The sequence below is a fragment of the Somniosus microcephalus genome, chromosome 20, assembly GCF_052327205.1.
Source record: "Somniosus microcephalus isolate GS21.2 chromosome 20, FLI_Smic_1.0, whole genome shotgun sequence".
Lineage (NCBI taxonomy): Eukaryota > Metazoa > Chordata > Chondrichthyes > Squaliformes > Somniosidae > Somniosus > Somniosus microcephalus.
Window position 1 is genome coordinate 50398575 of NC_141006.1, and position 20988 is coordinate 50419562.

The following is a 20988-nucleotide window of genomic DNA, read 5'->3' on the forward strand; positions in this document are numbered from 1 at the left end:
GATCAGACTAAAATGTTTGCGTTTGCCAATCCTGCTTCCTAGTGTTGCTTTGAGCCAGATGGGATGTATGAACAACTCTTGAGAATCCGAATACAGCCAGTAACTGGATTTTCCTTTTGAGGCCATTTTACATGGCTTTTAAATTCCTTGGGAACGAGTCGAAACCTGAATAGATGAGGCTCCGAGATCTATATTTTCGGTGTAATTTAGTGCTGAAATTTGGGGCAATTCTGTGTTGTTGATCAATGGCTTAAAAATATTGCACATTATCAATTTGTTTGGGTTTTTATGGTGAATTGACATGTGAGCTGCTGTCGGTTAATTGTACTGGTATTGTGTTGCTTGCCTACTGAGTGTTGAAGTCAATGCAAGGATGTCATCTGTAGCCTGTTGATTGACTGTATTGATAGTGGCTAATGTTGAATTCATAATAGTATTCTTGAACTAATTTTTATGTTATGGAAATCATTCAACACTTCACAGAATCACAGAATCACAGAAACCCCACAGTGCAGATAGAGGCCATTTCGGCCCATCGAGCCTGCACCGACACATATCCCACCCGATCCCCGTAACCCCTACACCAACACATATCCCACCCTATCCTGTAACCCCACGTATTTAATCCCCCTAACACTAAGGGTCAATTTATCATAGCCAATCAACCTAACCTGCACATCTTTGGACTGTGGGAGGAAACCGGAGCACCCGGAGGAAACCCACGCAAACACGGGGAGAACGTGCAAACTCCACACAGACAGTCGCCCGAGGCCGGATTCGAACCCGGATCCCTGGCGCTGTGAGGCAACAGTGCTAACCACTATGCCACCGTGCTGCCCAGTTACAAATATTTTTGTATCTAGATTTATACTGACAAATTAATAGTTTTTCTTGTATAACCTTGTAAAAAACAATGATTTTTCTGTCTGCAGCTGGGCTTAGATAGAAAATTAGAATAATCTTTGTAACTGAGAAGCATATTTTTAAAATAACTTCTGTCTGGAAAAAAGAAACAGGAAACATCTTAATGCACCTAAACAAAATGGACAAAAGAGTCACAGTTTTTATATCAGGAAATCTTTTATTGATGTTGTATCAATACAATCAAGTAGTTTAGTTTTCAAAGAAGAGTCTGGCTTTCAATTCAAATAAAATAAGAGTGCATTTTACCAGTTACTATTACAGTGCATATAAGTATTTACAAAAAAGAACCTGTCCTTCTATATCAGAAAATGATGGCTATAGAAGGTGAGATTCTTCTTTTAACAAAAAAGGAGAATGTCTGTTTTTCTCCATAATTAACAACCCATTAACAAATTCATGGGATCACACGGGTTTGAAATGTGATTTCTGAAAATGCAATTTCATTCATGTGAAAACACTGGTCATCAAAAATACTTCAAAAGTTGCATATAGTATTGAACATTGGAATGCAATTTCATCATGCTGGAATTGTTCTATTGACATTTGATATAACAATAGATTAATAAAGTACAATGTATAGCTGAAACTTTTAGATGAAATTTCTGTTGACTTGATTGTAGAAGAGTGAAGGTATCAGTTTGCTGTCTTCTAACACTAAATTAGCAAATGCATAAGTATCGTAATGTTAACAAATCCATACCTGTTAATCTTTCCAAGCCTTAGACCTATGCCTTTGTTTTGAATGATGGGTAGTTCATATATTTTCTTTTGTACATTTTGACATTATTAAGCAATGTGGAGGTGCAACATGGCACTTTTTCACAATAACTGTAGTTTTAAAAAAAATCAGCTTTATTAGGCGGTGGAATTGTGTTACAAAATAAACTATGGTATGCCCCTGTGCTTATAATGGCAATTTAAAGAGAAAGTATCCATTCACTTATTAAAATGTCCATATGATGTCTAATTTTCACGACTTATGATCTGAAAATTATATTCTAATGACTGGGACACTTATTGTCATCAGCATGTTCTTTCTTGCATTTTCCACTTCAATTTCTTTTAATTTTGCTACATAAAAGGGTAGTTTAATTGTCTTTCTCACAAAGTAACATGTGTGCACAGTAAATCTACATAGTTCCATATAAACAGTCATAGGGTCCTTTGTACAGATCCTTCAAGCTGGGCATCATTTCCTATGAATAGCCTGATTAACCAATGACCTTGTATATCACTTTGATTCTGTAGAATCAATCACCTATATTTAAAGTTAAAACGTAGTTTTAAATAGCTTACTTTAAGTAGTAGGCAGTATTTCTATTGCATTTCAATCAGAATATGTGGAAAGAACACAAAATAGTTTTTTTCCTGATCATCACTACCGACACCTGAGTTAAGCAGTCAGATTGCTCATTAAATAGCTTTCATATTCAGTTGTCATCAATCACTTAACTTTTATACAACCCACTCCTAATTGCATTACTAATAGGTTACACCCATAGAGTGCATATTGTCTGTTTTTCCCATTGGGATGTTTAAAATTTATAGTTTGCCTTTTTAGATCCTATGAGATTTTTAATCCCTATAGGCTGAAATTACTGTTTGCAATGTTAGTAGACGAATGCTTAATGCATTTGTATGACTTTCATGTGTTCACTATGTCAACAGAATTGTTAACCCATTTAAAGTGAATAGGCTAACACCTACAGTAAAATAGCAGACCAAGGATTTTCATTAACATTTTAAGCGTTTGTCTATTAATATTACAAGAGCAATTTATATCCTTATATATAAAAAATATCAATTTAATGGGGCTATCAGGTGCAGTATGGAAGAACATTACAACAAATGAAGACTACAGATGATTTCTGATAAGACTTAAGGCAATGGAGAAAAAACAAATAATATAGCCGGAAAGCTGCAAAAATCAATGGCTACATTTTAGTTTTTCAGGTACTGCTTTTTCAGCTGGTAGGAAAGAAAAACTGGTAGCAACTTTGTAGAAGGCTAGATTGTGTTAATATTATTTCCGTGTGTGCTTGATCTTTCAAAAGCACTGTTGTGTCTTGAATTTAGGATTGTTGAATAATAGTGTATGAATACTTAATATATTCATGTGCTATTTGAGCACTATTAAATTGAAAACATTCACCACTTAAAATAAATGGATTAAGGCTTCTTAAAATACCATTAAAATAATTTCATAAGAATCTATTAAGCCTTTGTATTAAAGGGCTGGATTTTACCAGCCCTGAGGCGGGGGGTCTGGAGGCGGGACTGCTAGGAAAATCCCCAAAATGGGAGCGAGTCCCAAACCCGCTCCCAACCCACCTCCAACCAATCTTCCCGGGAGTCGGGTCCCTGATTTGCACAGGGTCCCGATTCCTAGAGGCGGGAAGAGGATTACAGCCACTTAACTGCCTGTTAACAGGTAGTTAACGGCAGTTAAGAGGCTTTTTCCCATTTTGAGCCTTCTGCTGCAGGCTTCCCAACATCGGGGAACCCTGCCAGGGTAAGTGAGGCATGATGTGGGTCTACTGTAATTTTTGTGTATATGTGACAACTGCAGAAGTGGTTTAAAGGATTCAATGGGACACTGGTGAGTATCAGAGGTAAGGAAAAGTTATGAAAGTAATGTTGAATGTGTTTATATGTTTCTGCAGGTGACAAGCTGTGAAGTGTTTGTGTAGACTCAGCTCATCGGGAGAAGTGACAGATGGCTTCTGCAATCTCAGCTGCAGCTGCCACCTGTTTTATCCCAAGGAGAGAATAATTGGAGAGCCTGTGTGCAAGGGCTCACCTTTGGACAATGATCGTCAGTGTTTGACAGCACCTCAATGCTGTCAAACACTGTCAAATCATCTGTCAAACAAGTGTGGTGCATATGTCTTTAAGAAAACCGGCAGATAAAGCGTCATCAACTGACGTCATCTGACACCGGCTTTCCCTTAATTGGCTGGCAAGCCCGCAGGGTGGGCTTAACAAGGCCAATCAGGGGAAAATAGCATCTGTTCATCAGACGTCGCTGGGGGCGGGACTGGAACCCGAAAACTAGCAGTCCCGCCTCGAAATCAGCCTTCCAGGTAAGATTCCGCCCAAAGAGTCCAATTTCAAGGCTTTAATAGGTCAGACAGAGAAGGATACTACTTCTTTAAAGTACAAAAGAAAGGCAGAGGTAAGGCATTTCAAAATTAATCTATGCAAGGAATTCAGTTGTAATAATTTTTAACTAGCTAAGATATTGTTGTGGAGAATTTACCAAGATTTATAGGCATTTTGAATTACAAAAACAATTTGGCTATATGAGCTCAGAAAATGCTTTACATTAAAAAGTCTCTTTAAAACACATGTAACAATGAAAGGAAACACTGACTGACTGAAAGTTTAAAATGACAGCTATTGCATTCATACCTCCCTGCAAAAAAACAGTCTCTACTGTTGTATAAATTCCACAGCTCTGGAATACAGAAACTGCACTATAATCCAATCCAATATGAGGCAAAACATGGGACAGTTCCTACAGGAAACATGGTCCACCTCTAGAAGTTGTTTAACTTCTTGAAACTCAGCAATGTATATCCCCTTTTCAGCAATGTATATCCCCTTCAAGGATCCATTACCATGTTTTACAATTGCCATGTTTGCTTTAGGTGCCATCAGATCATAATTCTCTCATCTTAACTCTGGAATTCTTTTGGCAATAGTAATCAACAAGGCTTTGAGTGATGAGCTTGAAAAAGACTAAACATTTCACAGTCTTTGATAGTGGAAAAATAGTGGCATATGTACGTACCAGCCTTCCAGCTGTCAGCAAACTGCACTAAATTAACTGGGCAACATGTGTCCTAGCAACACATGCACTGTGTTGATTTAGATTCTGTACAGTTCAATGTTCCTTACCCTTTAACTGCAACCAAGTTGAAGTTCAGTAACATCTCAGGTCACTAAGATAATGCAAAATACATATAACCTAAACAGTACGAAAGAAACATTTACTTTGCACTACATTGTCTAACCTTAGACTTTCTTCTAGTCAGCATAACATGTTCACTTGAAATTTGAAATTCAAGCAAGTTGCAGTGGTGATTATACCATTCTTCAATGTTTTAATTCTCACTCAGTATACAGTGTACACAGTTGTCTGAATTCACAATGGAACACCACTTACCATGTATTGCACTTAAAAAGATATGATTATAATAACTAGAATACAACTGTGTAATATGATAGCTTTTTTTCTGTCAATGGTATAAATGTGGAAAAACAAGAAATGCATCCTTAGGTAGAACATTACTCAAAAGTAGGCAAGGGAATACAAGTATCACATACATCATATCGACTTTCATTGCGAAGAAAGTAAGTTTTGCCTCTAACTGCTCATATAAAAGCAACAGTTCCACATTAAATCCATTGCAACATAAGCTGAAGACTTGTGCAGTCATTCGGGGAAATGTCTGACGTGTGGTTGTTATACTATGCTGGTTATCATCCAGAGGCTTTTAAGGCTTTTTTTAATACTGGAAAACTGTAGCAACATATAATAACACTTGTGATTTTTCCAGTGAAACTCTGTTCCTCTTGATGCAGTTTATTACTACACAATATATATATCCACTAATTCAAGTTGATCAACGTTATGTTGGGCAAAGTAGGAATCCTGAGAAAGAGGAATGGATGTATTCAGTAGAATATAACCCATTAGCTTGGTCTGAAGGCATCTGGACCCACACTTGGTCATGTTCTTTAAGTTCCAGTACAGCACTTCCTGATGCTTGATCAAGGTATCCTTTCTTATATTCATCATATGTGTATGTTGCAGGCACATTATTCTTGTACAGTGCCACCCAGATATTGGTTCCCTTGACATGCACATGATAAGCAAAGTAGTAGACACCTGGTACTTGACATGTGAATAGTCCAGTTGCTGGATTGTAACCATTTTGTCCATTGTACAAAATCCGATCAAACTTAATGGGTGCCCCTGATGGCGGAAATGGTTTTGTCAGAATTGCAGTGAAAGCAGGAGCTACCCTTGCAGAAAGGTGTCCTCTTTCATATTGTGGTTTTCCAGGTTTTCCACGTCCTGGTATTGTTGCACCATCCACAGCTCCATCTATATGAAGGCTAGCAACACCTGTTGTTTCCCCATTAATGACGATCCCTGGTGGGCCTGGTGGACCTGGTGGCCCAGGTAGACCTCGAGTTCCCATCATGCCTGGTATGCCAGGTTTTCCAGTTGGACCTGTTGGTCCTGTAATTCCTGGGTGACCTAATTTTCCTTCTCCTGGAAAACCTGGTGGTCCTGAATCTCCTTTAGGACCTGGTAAACCTATTGGTCCTGTGGGCCCTGTAGGCCCCTGAAGACCCGGTATTCCTGAAGCACCTCTAGGTCCTGGTTGTCCTCCTTGTCCTGGTTCTCCTTTGAGTCCTACAGGACCAGCTAATCCTGGTGCTCCAGGAACCCCTGTATGTCCAGCTTCTCCTTTTGGACCAATATGACCTGGTGCTCCTGGAGGTCCATGTAAACCTCTCTCTCCAGGTATACCTGGTTTTCCAGGTGACCCAGTGTGTCCCTGGTCACCTTGTATTCCTTTCAGTCCTGGTGGTCCAAAAAGCCCAATTTCACCTTTAGGTCCTGGTACACCATATTTTCCCATTAATCCCTTAGAGCCTATAGGCCCTGGATACCCTGGTTCACCATTAGAACCAGGTTCACCACGTAAGCCATGTACTCCTGGTTCACCCTTGAGTCCTGGGGCACCTGGGGCCCCAGAAGGTCCTCGCTCACCTTTAAATCCATTCATTCCTGGCTTTGCATACCCTGGCGCCCCAGGCAGACCACGAGCACCAGGTGGTCCAGGCTCACCTTTATGACCTATAGATCCTGGAATACCTGGTAACCCATCTTGACCTGGTTTTCCTATACCATCCAATCCTGGCTTCCCTGATGGCCCCTGAGGACCAGGTGGTCCTGGGGGGCCAAGTTCACCTGTTGACCCTGCTTCACCTTTATGACCAGGAACACCAGGAAAACCATTCATTCCTGGTTTTCCTACCCCAGGTGGACCCAGGGGTCCAGGTTTACCTGGTATCCCTTCCTTACCTCTTGCACCTGGAAAGCCTGGTTTTCCATATCCATTCTCACCTTTGGGACCACGCTCCCCAGGAGCTCCACGTTGTCCCTTTAGACCAGGCTCTGCTCTAAGCCCTGGGGATCCAGCAACTCCTGGGGCTCCTGGCTTACCAATGACAGAAAAACCTGAAGGCCCAGGTAACCCTGGAGCCCCTGCAATGCCTCTGGGTCCTGCATCTCCTCCGGGTCCAACATCGCCCTTAGGTCCAGGAGGTCCTTTGATACCTGGTTTACCGGGTTGTCCTGGCATTCCTGGTTTTCCAAAGCTTGAAAATCCTGGTGCCCCAGGTGGGCCAGGGCGGCCTTGAAGACCTGGTTTTCCATATCCTGGTTTGCCTGGCATTCCTGGTGACCCAGGAGGTCCTCTTGGCCCAGGTTTTCCTGCAGCACCTTTTTCACCCTTGAGATCTGAAGGAAGAATCACTGGAATTTCTGTTATAATAAAAAAAATGCAAAAAGACATGTCAACAACCAAAATTTAAATAAACAATGAAATATTACTTTATGACTTGTGTTTAGACAGAGATGTTATAAATTATACCTATAACATTTATTAAAAATAATTTCATTGTCCACAACAAGACATTGGAATTTTTTAACCTTTAATTTTTAAGAGTTTCGCAATTAGCTACAGGGCTATTATAAATATCTGGAACAAATATGAGTGTAACTTGGGACTTGCACTAACCCTACTGATGTACTAACTCGGGGCTTATTAAAATTCACATTAATTTTCCACTTGAACGATACAGATATCAATGTGAGTGTGAGCGAACCAAAAGAACATGTTTATGATCTGTAATGAGATTTTGAAAGAAAAGAAAAAGGAAACAGAATAACCAAAAGAAAGGATTATGAGTTGCACTGATTAAATCAAATCTGTGGCTAGAAATTCTTCAAAGTGTTACATTTTTCCCACAGAAAAAGTCATGATGGATACTTAGCTTTACCCATGGTATAAATGTAATCTATAGAAGAATTTCTAGTCGCTGGTCTAGAATCTAATGCCAAATGTGGCTAGATCACCTTCCAATCTCTTTTATATTTGTTCTCAGAATGTGAAAGATGTTGGCTAAGCCATGTGTGTTGGCCATGCCTAGTTGCTCTGATAAGGCGGTGGTGGTTCTTCTCCTGAGGTCCTTGTGGTGACAGCGCTTCCACAATGATGTTAGGTAAGGAATTCCAGGATGTTGACCTAGCGATGATGAAGAAATGGCAGTGTATGGCCAAGTCAGGATGGTATGTGACTTGGAGGGGAACCTGGCGGTGTTTGTGTTTCCACAACATTACTGCTCCTATCCGTCTTGATGGGAGAGGTCATTGGACCTGGGAGATGCTGTCAAAGCAAGCTTGGTATTTTGCGGCAATGTATCTTGTAGATGGGCCCGGATTTTCCGGGGCCTGTGACCGTGTACGCACTGCGAACGTGGCCATAAGTGCACTGCAAGTTCTGGGTTTTCGCATGCGAGGTGCATGCGTGAAAATCTAGAATTTGCGATCTGTCAACTTTCTGCTTGATAGATCATCCTCGTCCCCGGGAAATGGACATTCGCTGGCAGAGATTTGGGCTATTTCCCCAACTACTGCCCAGCGAACGCCCACAAAACCCTTACAACTGTAAGGGTTTAAAGAAATATTAAAATACATTAAAAAAAAAAAATTTAAACTTAAAAAAACCTTTTAAATTAGTTCAGGTTATTTTGGGCCCTTTAAAAATATTTAAATTTATTTTACAAAAAAATTTAATTTTTGTTTTAAATGTTTAATTACATTGTATTTTAATTAATTTTGACATGTAATGATTTATTTTTATTTAACTTGCGTGAAATTTGTGTTTTTGATGTGATTCCTGTTAAGCTTATGGGGATTCCGTACATAAATAAAATCCTCATAAGCATAATGGGGATCCCCTTTCTCATTGGTTGGGCCGGCCCATGTGATCCCAGGGACACTTGCAAACCGCGTGCGCCCCTGGGATACGTGGGCCTTTATGCAGGCGAACGCCTGCAGGCCCCTTAGTCTTCGTAGGTACGGGACCATCAGGTAGATTCGTACTTTTATCGCAGTTCAGAGGCATTTGCCCGTGGGAAGCCTCCGACCGCAAATTGACGCATATCACCGCTACAGTTTGCCAGTAGTGGAAGGGTTAGGATGATAAGTCCAGTGTCAGGGGAGCCAATCAAGCAGATTTAAAGGCCCAGAAATTCAGGTCGGAGGCTTCCCGCGGGTGCAAGCCTCCAACCTGCACTTAGCTAGCACGTCGGCCGTTGAGCTGTGGGCCCGCGTGCCGGCGCGCAGTGCTTGCGTATCCCAGGGGCACAGTTAGTTCGAAGCGTCCCCTGGGATCACGTGGGCCATGGAGAGCCAATGGTAGAAGGGAAATGCCCATTCATAAAATTGACAGGAAGAGCTGTCAAAACTGTAAATACTATAAGCCCCAAAACATAACTAAAACTTCAAATAATTTTTTTTTTAAATCACATTTTTAAAATAACTATAAATTACACAAAATAACTATTTTAAACAATAATTTATATTTTTGAAAAAATTAATTACATTTTCTAACGGGGCTAAAAATAAACTTACCTTCCTTTAAAGTGTTTAAAAATAATAAACCTGTGGAAAAAATGTTTTAATTTTAATTAATTCACCACTTACCTTGTTAAAAGCAGGCTTTTTAAAAGTGTAACTGCTGGAGACTTACCCTCCCGGAGAAACCTGGAAAAAAAAACGTAAGTTCCAGGCGCACGCGCTGGCTCTCCGGCGTACACGTTCAACCTCTGAACCCCTTCCTTTAAGGGAACGGAAGTTCCGGTTTCCCGCGCATGCGTAGTACATGCATGAAACCGGCACTTTCGTTGGGCCTACGGGTGAGTACCCCATGCATACTCACCCGTGGAGACCCGAATTTCTGGGCCAAAGTGTTTTCGAGTATTGTTTCAGTGGCACTCATCCAGGCAAATGCTGAGAATTTAATCACACTCCTGACTAGAGCCTTGTAGTTGGTGGAGAGGCTTTGAGGGGTCAGTTGATGAGCCACTCGTCTCAGAATACCCAGCTTCTGTCCTGCTCATGTAGCCACAGTGTTGATATGGCTGGTCAGTGGTAACCTCAGAATATTGATGGTGCAGGAATTGGTGATGGTGGTGCTGTTCAAGGTCAGGGGGAGGTAGCTGGGTCTTTTCTTGTTGGAAATGGTCATTGCCTGGCAGTTATGTGGCATGCATGTTACCTGCCACCTTGTCAATACAAGCCTGTCCAGGTCTTGCTGTAAGCTGGCATGGGCTGCCAAGGCTGAACGCTGACAAATCGCCTATGAATAGCCTTATTCATGTCCTTTGATTGATGAAAGCCTTTGAAGATGGTTGAACTGGGAATGCTACCCTGAGGAACTCCGGTAGACCCTCAATTGAGTGTTGACAAGCACATATTGGTGAGTAGATATTGTTTGATGGCACTATTGAGGAATCCTTCTATCTGGGAGGAGGCTGATAGGACAGTATTGGCTGGGTCATATTTGTTCTGCTTTTTGTGGCAAGGTCATATTTGGGTCAGTTTTCCCACATCATCAGGGAGATGCTAGTGTTATAGCTACAAACAAAGAGTAGGAGAAATCCGGGCTGGAATCGTTACCTTAGAGTCGCGGCGGGTGCGGGCGGGCCGCGCAGCAGTCCGCCATCCCGAAGTTGTCAACAGCGCGTTCTGCACAGCGCGTTTAACTCAAATGAAACAGGCATGCGGGTTTCCCGGTCAATGAAATGGAGCGGGTCTGATGGCGTCACCGATGACTCACTTTCAGCTCCGATGTTTAAAGGGGCCTTGCACACATCCCGGTTGAAGGTTGTTGGAAGAGGCATACAGGTGGTTGGGAGAGGTGGCTATTGGTCTACATCGAAGAGATTTGTGTGGGTGCAAGCAAGGATGGAGTCACAGTGCCAGAAGGCTGCACCCAGGTTCCCAGATGCCTCCCTGGAAGTCCTGGTCCAGGGAGTCAGAGCACGCACGGAGGCCCTATTCCCTGGCAGTACAGGAAGAGAGCAGCCAGAGAAACTATGAGGGCATGGCTGGAGATTGCCCAAGAAGTGAGCAGTAGGGGTCTTGTCAGCTGCTCCTGGATTCAAGGCCGGAAGAGATTTAATGACCTAATGAGGTCAGGAAAGGTGAGTACAATGCCACATTCAACTACATCCTGATGTGCCGGTCACCCCACCCCATCACTCTGCCTTCCCAAACCTCCTGCACATCACTCCTCACACCAACCTACCTTGCAGGTGCACCCTCTCTGTCTATGTACATACTCACATCCCCATCTGACCATCAACCACTGACACTCACCCTTAGCCTGATGTAACCCTACAAAGTAATGCCACAGAAGGAGGCCATTTGGCAATGTCACGCCACTCACTGATAGTCAGCCTCTACAGATGTAGCCCATACATCCCTTACACTCACTCCATCACTCTCACTCAAGGTTCTTTTCTTTCCCTCCTTGCAGGAGAAGAGAACAGGAGAGAAAGAGAGAGGCTGGAGGTGGCCCTCCAATATATACATATTTGATGCCTGCAGAGGAGGAGGCTCTCAAAATAAATGGAGTGACAGAGCTGCTGGTGGTGGGAGACAGAGAGAGGAGGACCTCCCAGCAACCTGGTGACAGAATTAAATATCCCATATGGCTTACAACAGTCACTCATGGTGACTGATGTTAGCAGCCAGTGAAATATCATCATGTACATAATGGTAACTTTACACATTCTTATCATAAGAGGTCTAATTCATGTCTTTACTCTTCCACAGGTCCATTAAATAACTGTCCAGCTAGAGGGGGAAGATGACTCCTTAGAGGAAGCTCCAGCCTCTGAGGGTGCACCATCACCAGACCCAAGCGCACCCAGCACCAGCACGTCAGTGGGTCCAGCGAGACATAGAGTAGTGTTGTCACCCGGTGTCTCACACATCACAAGTGAGCAAGAGCAGATGGTGGAGACAGGGACAACAGTGGAGAGTCCTTGCCAGAGGGCGCAGGAGGCTCCAAGCTCTGCTTAGCTGGATGCAGACACTGAACCTCGAGGGCCATGGAGAAAGAGGGTGATCTTGGAGGAGCAGCAACAAGGCCTCAGTGCGTCGGCGGGTGTTTCAGCGGCAGCAGCGGGGCTATAAAAGTCCCAGAGACCAGGTAAGGCCTCAGTGCGTCGGCGGGTGTTTCAGCGGCAGCAGCGGGGCTATAAAAGTCCCAGAGACCAGGTAAGGCCTCACTGCGTCGGCGGGTGTTTCAGCGGCAGCAGCGGGGCTATAAAAGTCCCAGAGACCAGGTAAGGGGTACCAATCTCCAGTCTGGGAACTCGGAGCGAAGGAGAGAGGTAAAAAGTAATCCAAGTGTGACGTCACCAGAAAGCGGGTAAGCGATTGGTTGGTAAGTATTTCTCCCTTTTTAAGCTTAAATCTCTTTGGTTTATAGTTTCTAAGGTGCGATATTCATCATCTAGAATCGTGACAGAGGGTATTTAAAAATAATATCAAATTTAATTAATTACATAGAATGGGAGATCAGGTGATGTGTTGCTGCTGCAATATGTGGGAGCTGGTGGACACCATTGATGCTCACGGTGATCACATTTGCAGTAAGTGTTGGCTGCTCGAGGAATTCTGGCTCCGTGTTGAAGAGCTGGAGTCCGAGCTTCAAACACTGAGACTCATCAGGGAGGGGGAGAGTTACCTGGACTCTGTGTATCACGAGGTAGTCACACCAATTAGATTAATTAATTCAGATGTAGTCCGTGGCCAGGGTCAGGATGGTGTGACTAGAAGTGAGGCAGGTACGGGGATCCAGGAGGTAGTGTTGGAGGAGCCGCAGCCCTTGCTCTTGTCCAACAGGTTCGAGGCTCTTACTCCCTGTGAGGATGGGAACAGGGACTGCGGGGAGGATGAGCAACCTGGCCACAGCACCGTGGAGCGGGGGGCCATTCAAGTGGGGGGAGTTAAAAGAAATGTGGTAGTGGTAGGGGATAGTATCGTTAGGGGGATAGATAGAGTTCTTTGCAGCCGAGAGCCCCGAAGGCTGTGTTGCCTGCCAGGGTTAAGGACATCTCCTCTGGACTGGAGAGAAACTTGGAGTGGGAGGGGGAGGATCCAGTTGTCGTGGTCCATGTTGGTACCAATGACATAGATAGGACAAGGAAGGAGGTTCTGCTGAGGGAGTTTGAGCAGCTAGGGGCCAAATTAAAAAGCAGAACCACAAGGGTAATATTATTACCTGAGCCACGAGCAAATTTGGCTAGGACAAATAAAATTAGAGAGTTAAATGCGTGGCTCAAAGACTGGTGTGGGAGAAATGGGTTTTGCTTCCTGGGACACTGGCACCAGTACTGGGGCAGGAGGGAGCTGTTCCGTTGGGACGGGCTTCACTTGGCCAGTGCTGGGACTAGAGTCCTGGCGGATCATATAACGAGGGCTGTAGAGAGGGATTTACCTAACTAGTGGGGGGGAGGTTCCTAGAGAGCAAATAATAAAAATGACAACAGAGAAGGTCATAGACTTAGGTAGCAGTGGGGAAATTAAAAACCAGAGCGTGTCAGGAAGGGGCAGAAGGTACGGAGTAAAAGGTAAAGTAATAAAAAGGGCAAAAGCAGGAACTAAGTGTCACAAAACATATTTGAAAGTTCTCTATCTGAATGCACGTAGCATTCGTAACAAAATAGACGAGTTAATGGCACAAATAACTATATATGGGTATGATCTTGTGGCCATTACAGAAACATGGCTGCAGGGTGACAATGCCTGGGAATTAAACATACCAGGTTATTTAACGATCAGGAAGGACAGGCAAGAAGGACAGGCAGGAAGGAAGGGGAGGTGGGGTGGCTATGTTAATAAAGGAAGGAATCACTGTAATACAGAGAAATGATATTGGGTCAAAAGATCAGGATAATGAAACAGTTTGGGTGGAGATAAGGAATAATAAGGGGAAAAAAACACTAGTGGGCGTAGTCTATAGGCCTCCGAACAGTTGCAACTCTGTTGGACGGAGTATCAATCAGGAAGTAGTTGAGGCTTGTAATAAGGGAACATCTATAATTAAGGGGGATTTTAACTATCATATTAATTGGACAAATCAAATTGGGCAGGGCTGCCTTGAGGATGAGATCATTGAGTGTATTAGGGATGGGTTTCTTGAGCAGTATGTAACTGAACCGACCAGGGGGCAAGCAACCTTCAATCTGGTCCTGTGTAACGAGACAGGATTAATTAAAAATGTCCTTATTATGTCCGTGTATAATTGAGACACGGACTGCAGGAGTTGGTTATAACAGGTCTTTACTGAATGGAGGCAACCTGGAACTACTATGCAAATGTTACTACACAGGCTTATATACAGGGGTGGTCACTACTGGTACTGCAGTATACAGGGGCTGCAAAATATAGTTCCTTCTGCAAAGTACATACACTACAATTACAGTACATAACATTCAATTAACAATGAAATAACATATTTACAATTACAGTTGCTAGATACATTAGTTGAAGTTAAGCAATTATAAGTTCAGTCTTTGAGGAGGCTTCCTGATTCTGTCCGGATAACGCCTCTTTGGGGTATCAGGTTCTTCTGGCAACGTTGAGTCGGGATCAACGTCGTTGTTTGGTTCGTCTGCTTCCAATATCACCGATTCTGGGGTAGATGCAATTGGTACTTCGGTTTCATCGCCAGGTGTATCAGATCGTGGTGTGGAGTTGACATTTCCCAGTGACTCTAGAATCTGGTCAGCATGGCGTCTTACAATGCTCTCTCCAACGTCCACGGTATACATTAGAGGTCCTTGCCGCGTACAGATCGTTCCTGGCTGCCATTTCTCTGTGCGGTAGTCCCGGGCCAAAACTGGTTGACCTATCTTAAAACTCCTGGTCGGCCTTTCATTCATATTCTGAAACTGCCTGTTCTCCACATCTCTTCTGATGTTTGACTTAACCAAATCCAAGCGGCATCGTAGTCTTCGATTGAAGAACATCATGGCTGGAGTTTGGTTGGTAACCGCATGTGTCGCATTCCGGTAGGCAAACAAGAAGTTATCCACCTTGTGCTGTAGGGGTATATCTTCATTACACATTGCCTTGATAGCCTTCTTGAATGTTTGAACGAACCTCTCGGCCAATCCATTAGTGGCCGGATGATATGGGGCGGATGTGTAATGCTTAACACCATTGTTCTTTAAGAACCTCTGGAACTCTTCAGACACAAACTGTGGTCCATTGTCAGAGCAAATCTGTTCAGGCAGCCCATTCCTGGCGAATATGGTTCGTAAGACTGTGATAGTTTTTTCTGTGGTGGTTGAGGGCATTTTTATTACCTCTGGCCACTTTGAATGTGCATCCACCGCAATTAAAAACATCGAGTCCATAAATGGACCAGCAAAATCAATGTGCACCCTTTGCCATGGAGATGAGGGCCACTCCCATGGATGTAGAGGGGCTTGTGGTGGGGCGTTTTGGACCTTCTGGCATCCTGTACAGCTCTTCACAGAATCACAGAATCACAGAAACCCCACAGTGCAGATAGAGGCCATTTCGGCCCATTGAGCCTGCACCGACACATATCCCACCCGATCCCCGTAACCCCACGTATTTAATCCCCCTAACACTGAGGGTCAATTTATCATAGCCAATCAACCTAACCCGCACATCTTTGGACTGTGGGAGGAAACCGGAGCACCCGGAGGAAACCCACGCAAACACGGGGAGAATGTGCAAACTCAACACAGACAGTCGCCCGAGGCCGGATTCGAACCCGGGTCTGGCGCTGTGAGGCAACAGTGCTAACCACTATGCCACCGTGCTGCCCGTTGGTCATCTCTTTGATTTCTCTATCGATTCCCGGCCACCACACAAACGCTCTGGCTAAGTTCTTCATTTTTACCCCTCCCAGATGACCCTCATGAAGCTCATTGAGCACTCTATCCTTCAATTTGGGTGGAATTACTACTCTGGATCCACACATCAAGGTTCCTCTGCACACTGACAGCTGTTCTCTTCTCGGCGAGAATGCTGGCAGCAGTGGTTCGCCATGTGCTGGCCATCCCTTCACCATTAAATCATAGACCCGGGATAGTGTCGGGTCATTTCGTGTTTCCTTTTCTATGTTTGCATTCGTCACAGGGAAACATTCGACTATGGTCGAGTGGAATATCTCCACTGGATCCACTGCAAGTTCTTCTTCCACCGTCGGCAACGGTAGGTGCGACAATCCATCAGCATTCCCATGCTGTTTAGTTCCTTTGTACTCAATGTCATATTGGTGTGCCCCTAGGAAAAGGGACCACCTCTGTAGCCGTTGTGCTGTCATTATCGGTACGCCCTTCTGAGGGTTGAAAATGGAGACAAGAGGTTGATGATCAGTAAGTAGAGTAAATTTCTGACCGTGCAGGTAGTGATTGAACTTCTTCACCCCCCACACCAGGCTGAGGGCCTCTCTGTCAATCTGGGCGTAGTTACGCTCGGCTGAAGTTAACGAGCATGACGCAAAAGCTATCGGCCTCTCTGAACCATCAAGGAATTTATGTGACAGTACCACCCCAATGCCATAGGGAGACGCATCACACACCAGTCTTATCGGTAGTGATGGGTTGTAGTGAGCTTGAAGTGATCAGGCCTTTATACTTCTGAAAGGCCCGCTTACATTCATCGCTCCATTTCCATGCTACTCCCATTTGTACTAGGGCGTTCAGTGGGTACAGAATTGTGGACAAATTCGGCAAAAACTTATGGTAGTAATTCGCCAATCTGAGGTATGACCTCAGTTGCGACACATTTTCAGGCGCTGGAGCCTTAACTACCGCTTCAATTTTGTCTGGGGACTTATGTAACCCATCTTCATCAATCACGTGGCCACAATACGATATCTGTTTCTTAAAAAACTCGCACTTGGGGCGATTGGCCCGTAGCCCATGTTCATGTAGTCTAGTGAGCACCTGCTCTAGGTTGGCAAGGTGTTCACTGTCATCTTCACCTGTCACTAGGATATCGTCCAAGTAACACTGAGTCCCCGGAATTCCTTGCAGGACTTGTTCCATCGCTCTTTGCCATATCGCCGGAGCTGATGCTACTCCGAATACCAGTCGATTATACTGGTAAAGACCTTTGTGAGTGTTTATCGTGAGATACTTCCTAGAGGATTCTTCAACCTCCATCTGCAAATATGCTTGTGCTAGGTCAATTTTTGTAAAACGCTTCCCTCCAGATAGTGAGGCGAAGATATCTTCTATCCTTGGAACAGGGTATTGTACTGTGTGAAGGACTGGGTTCACCGTCACCTTGAAGTCCCCACAGATGCGAACCTTCCTTGGCTCCTCAGACTTATTGTTTAACGTTTTCTTCATGACAGGAACGATGGGTGTCGCCCACTCGCTCCAGTCTACCTTAGATAACACGCATGCATTCTCCAGATTCTCCAGCTCTGCCTCGACGGCTGGGCGAATTGCATATGGTACCGGTCTTGCCTTGAAAAACTTGGGAATTGCATTCTCTTCTATTTTTATCGAGGCGTTTACACCTTTAAGAGTTCCCAGTTCTTGTTGAAATACCTCTTTGGCGTTAGCTAAGATTGTTGACAATCGTCCAGGAGTGACGTCGTCATCCTTTTTACCAGCCACCGTCAGTGCCTGAATGGAGTGCCAGTCTAAACTTATCTTTCTGATACATTCACGTCCCAATAACGGAGGTCAACCATCTTGCAGTATGTACAGATACAATTTCTGTCTTTCCTTGCCGTTGTATTCGACAGGCACCCTTATTTTTCCTCTGGGGTATACTTTTTGCCCCGTATACGTCTTCAAGACAATGGATGTCTCTTTCAAGGGTATGTGTGAGAATAGCCGCTCGTAGTCTCGTCGATTCATGACGGTTAGAGCTGATCCTGTATCCTATTCCATTTTGACTTGGGACCCTGCTATCGTGAGGGTGACCCAAATGGTTCGGTGATCCTCTTTTGCGATTACGCTGTGAAGTTTGAGACAGCTTAGTCTCTTGTTCCCGGATTCACTATCGCTCATCTGGTCTTCGGAACTACTGTCCGTCATCTTTTGTACTTTCCTATACGGTTCCTTAGTAGCCTTTTTGTTGTCTTTGGTCTTCTTCCCAGACCTGCAAACTCGTGCAATGTGTCCCATCTTTCCGCATTGCCTGCATATTTTGTCCTTGGACCAGCAGTCCTTCTGGTCATGGTTTGTTCTGCCGCAGCGCTAACATTTTGCAAATTCCCGTGTCATTTCGTGGGTGCCGTATTCCTGTGGCTTTTGCTGTATTTCCGCAGCTCCCCTTGCTGCTGCTTCGTACGATACTGCCATGCTGAAAGCCTTATCTAGCGTCAGCTCTTTCTCTGAGAGTAACTTCTTCTGGGTTCCTTCACTCAGGAGTCCACAGACAAATTTGTCCTGTAAGGTATCTGCCAGTCCTGCTCCGAACTGGCAGTGCTTTGATAGCTTGCGTAGTTCCGTAAGGTAATCAGCATTTCTCTCATCTTTATGCTGATTTCTCCTGTGGAATTTAAATCTTTCTGCTATCAGCAGCAGTGTAGGATTTAGGTGTTCCTGTAGGATAGCAACAATTTCGTTAAAACTCTTCGCCTTCGGTTTGGCTGGAGTAATCATGTCCCGCAATAGGCCGTACATTCTTGCGCCCATTAAGTTTAGCAGTACCGATGCCTTTTTCTCATCGGCTACTTCGTTTGCCTCGCAATATACCTCGACTCTTTCCACATACGTGGTCCAGTCTTCTATTGCATTATCGAAGGCAGTGATATTGCCAGTCTTCGGCATCTTGGAAATTTAAGATGGCGCCTCTCGCGCTTTGCCTTCTTCCCCGATTTAACAAAATGGCGCCTCCCGTGCTTTGCCTTCTTCCCCGCTGGATTAAGATGGCGCCTCCCGCGCTTTCTGTCTTCTCCGCTGTTGCTAGCGCTGTTGCTGGCATTTTATGCCTTGATGGCGACGCCCTATGGTCTTCGCGCACTTCCCCCCGCGCTGCTGCTAACGCCGCTCTCCGCGGTTCCCGTGGCAAACTGCAGCTCCTCGCGGCTTTCTGCGCGTTTAATTTTTATTATTTCCCCGTCGTCGGAACAACCCTGCGGACCCTTGCCACCCTCTTCTCGGGTCTGTGCGCTGCCCGGCTTCGTAGCACCGGTCGCGCCCTGTGTGCTCCACCCTCTCTCTCTCTCTCCTCTTCCCGACAACGCTGCTCAGCCCCGTTGCAAACCACCCGCTCGAGCTCTAGACCGCCGCAGCCCAGGAAGGATCAGTGTACTACCTGCCACCAGCCCGATTAGCTGAAGCACCATCGACAGGATAACCAAGCCCCGCTCTCGACAGACTCTCCTGCAATTCTTTAACTCCGCTGACTCAGAGGCGGATGCCCACGGTTGACGCCCATTTCTTCTGTTTCTTTCTTCCTTCTGGCCTTGACCTCTGATAACTTCGTTTCAGGGATGGATCCCCATGAGGTGGTGCAGACTGTAGGTAAGTTCGTATCTGCTCGTCGCCAGTATTATGTCTGTGTATAATTGAGACACGGACTGCAGGAGTTGGTTATAACAGGTCTTTACTGAATGGAGGCAACCTGGAACTACTATGCAAATGTTACTACACAGGCTTATATACAGGGGTGGTCACTACTGGTACTGCAGTATACAGGGGCTGCAGAATATAGTTCCTTCTGCAAAGTACATACACTACAGTCCTAGTAAAGGATCCCCTTGGAATGAGTGACCATAACATGGTTGAATTCCATATTCAATTAGAGGGTGAATAGGTTGGATCTCAAACAAGCATGCTAAGCTTGAATAAAGGAGACTATGAAGGTATGAGAGCGGAATTGAGTAGAGTGGATTGGGAAAATAGATTAAAGGGTAAGACGATACATGATCAGTGGTGTACATTTAAGGGGTTATTTTACAACTTCCAAAAAAAAAATATTCCACTGAGAGGAAAAGGGTGTCAAAGAAAAGACAGCCATCCGTGGCTAAGTAAAGAAATTAAGGATAGTATTCGACTAAAAACAAGGGCATATAAGGTAGCCAAATCTAGTGGGAGGATAGAGGATTGGGAAAGCTTTAAAAGACAGCAAAAAATAACAAAAAGATTGATTAAGAAAGGGAAGATAGATTATGAAAGTAAATTAGCAAAAAATATAAAAACAGATAGTAAGAGTTTTTATAGTTATATAAAAAGAAAAAGGGTGGCTAAAGTAAATGTTTGTCCCTTAGAGGATGAGACCGGGAAATTAATGGTGGGAAATATGGAGATGGCAAAAACACTGAATGAATATTTTATATCAGTCTTTACAGTAGAAGACACTAAGAATATCCCAACACTGGACAAACAGGGGGCTAAAGGGGGGGAGGAGCTAAACACGATCAAAATCACTAAGGAAGTGGTACTCGGTAAAATAATGGGACTCAAGGTGGATAAATCACCTGAACCTGATGGCTTACATCCTAGGGTCTTGAGGGAAGTGGCGGTAGGGATTGTGGATGCATTGGTAATAATTTTCCAAAACTCCCTGGACTCAGCAAAGGTCCCGGCAGGCTGGAAAACTGCTAATGTAACACCCTTATTTAAAAAGGGCAGTAGACAGAAGGCTGGAAACTATAGACCGGTTAGCCTAACATCTGTGGTAGATAAAATTTTGGAGTCCATTATTAAGGAGACAGTAACAGGACATTTGGATAATCATAATTTAATAGGACAAAGTCAGCATGGTTTTATGAAGGGGAAGTCATGTTTGACAAATTTGCTGGAGTTCTTTGAGGAAGTAACATATAGGGTGGATAAAGGGGAACCAGTGGACGTAGTGTATTTAGACTTCCAAAAGGCATTTGACAAGGTGCCACACAAAAGATTATTGCTTAAGATAAAAAATCACGGGATTGGGGGTAATATTCTGGCATGGAT

At 44.2% G+C, this 20988-nt stretch overlaps 1 protein-coding gene across 1 annotated transcript in view; it reads right to left on the minus strand.

The window, feature by feature from the left end:
• Positions 1-1061: 1061 nt before the first annotated feature.
• The window catches only part of col8a2 (collagen, type VIII, alpha 2), a 304390-nt gene continuing 284463 nt past the window's right edge, over positions 1062-20988 (minus strand). Inside the window, exon 3 of the mRNA XM_085962661.1 lies at positions 1062-7489. Coding sequence (XP_085818787.1) covers positions 5559-7489 — 1931 coding nt within the window. The 3' untranslated portion in view covers positions 1062-5558. The remainder of the gene's footprint in view (positions 7490-20988) is intronic.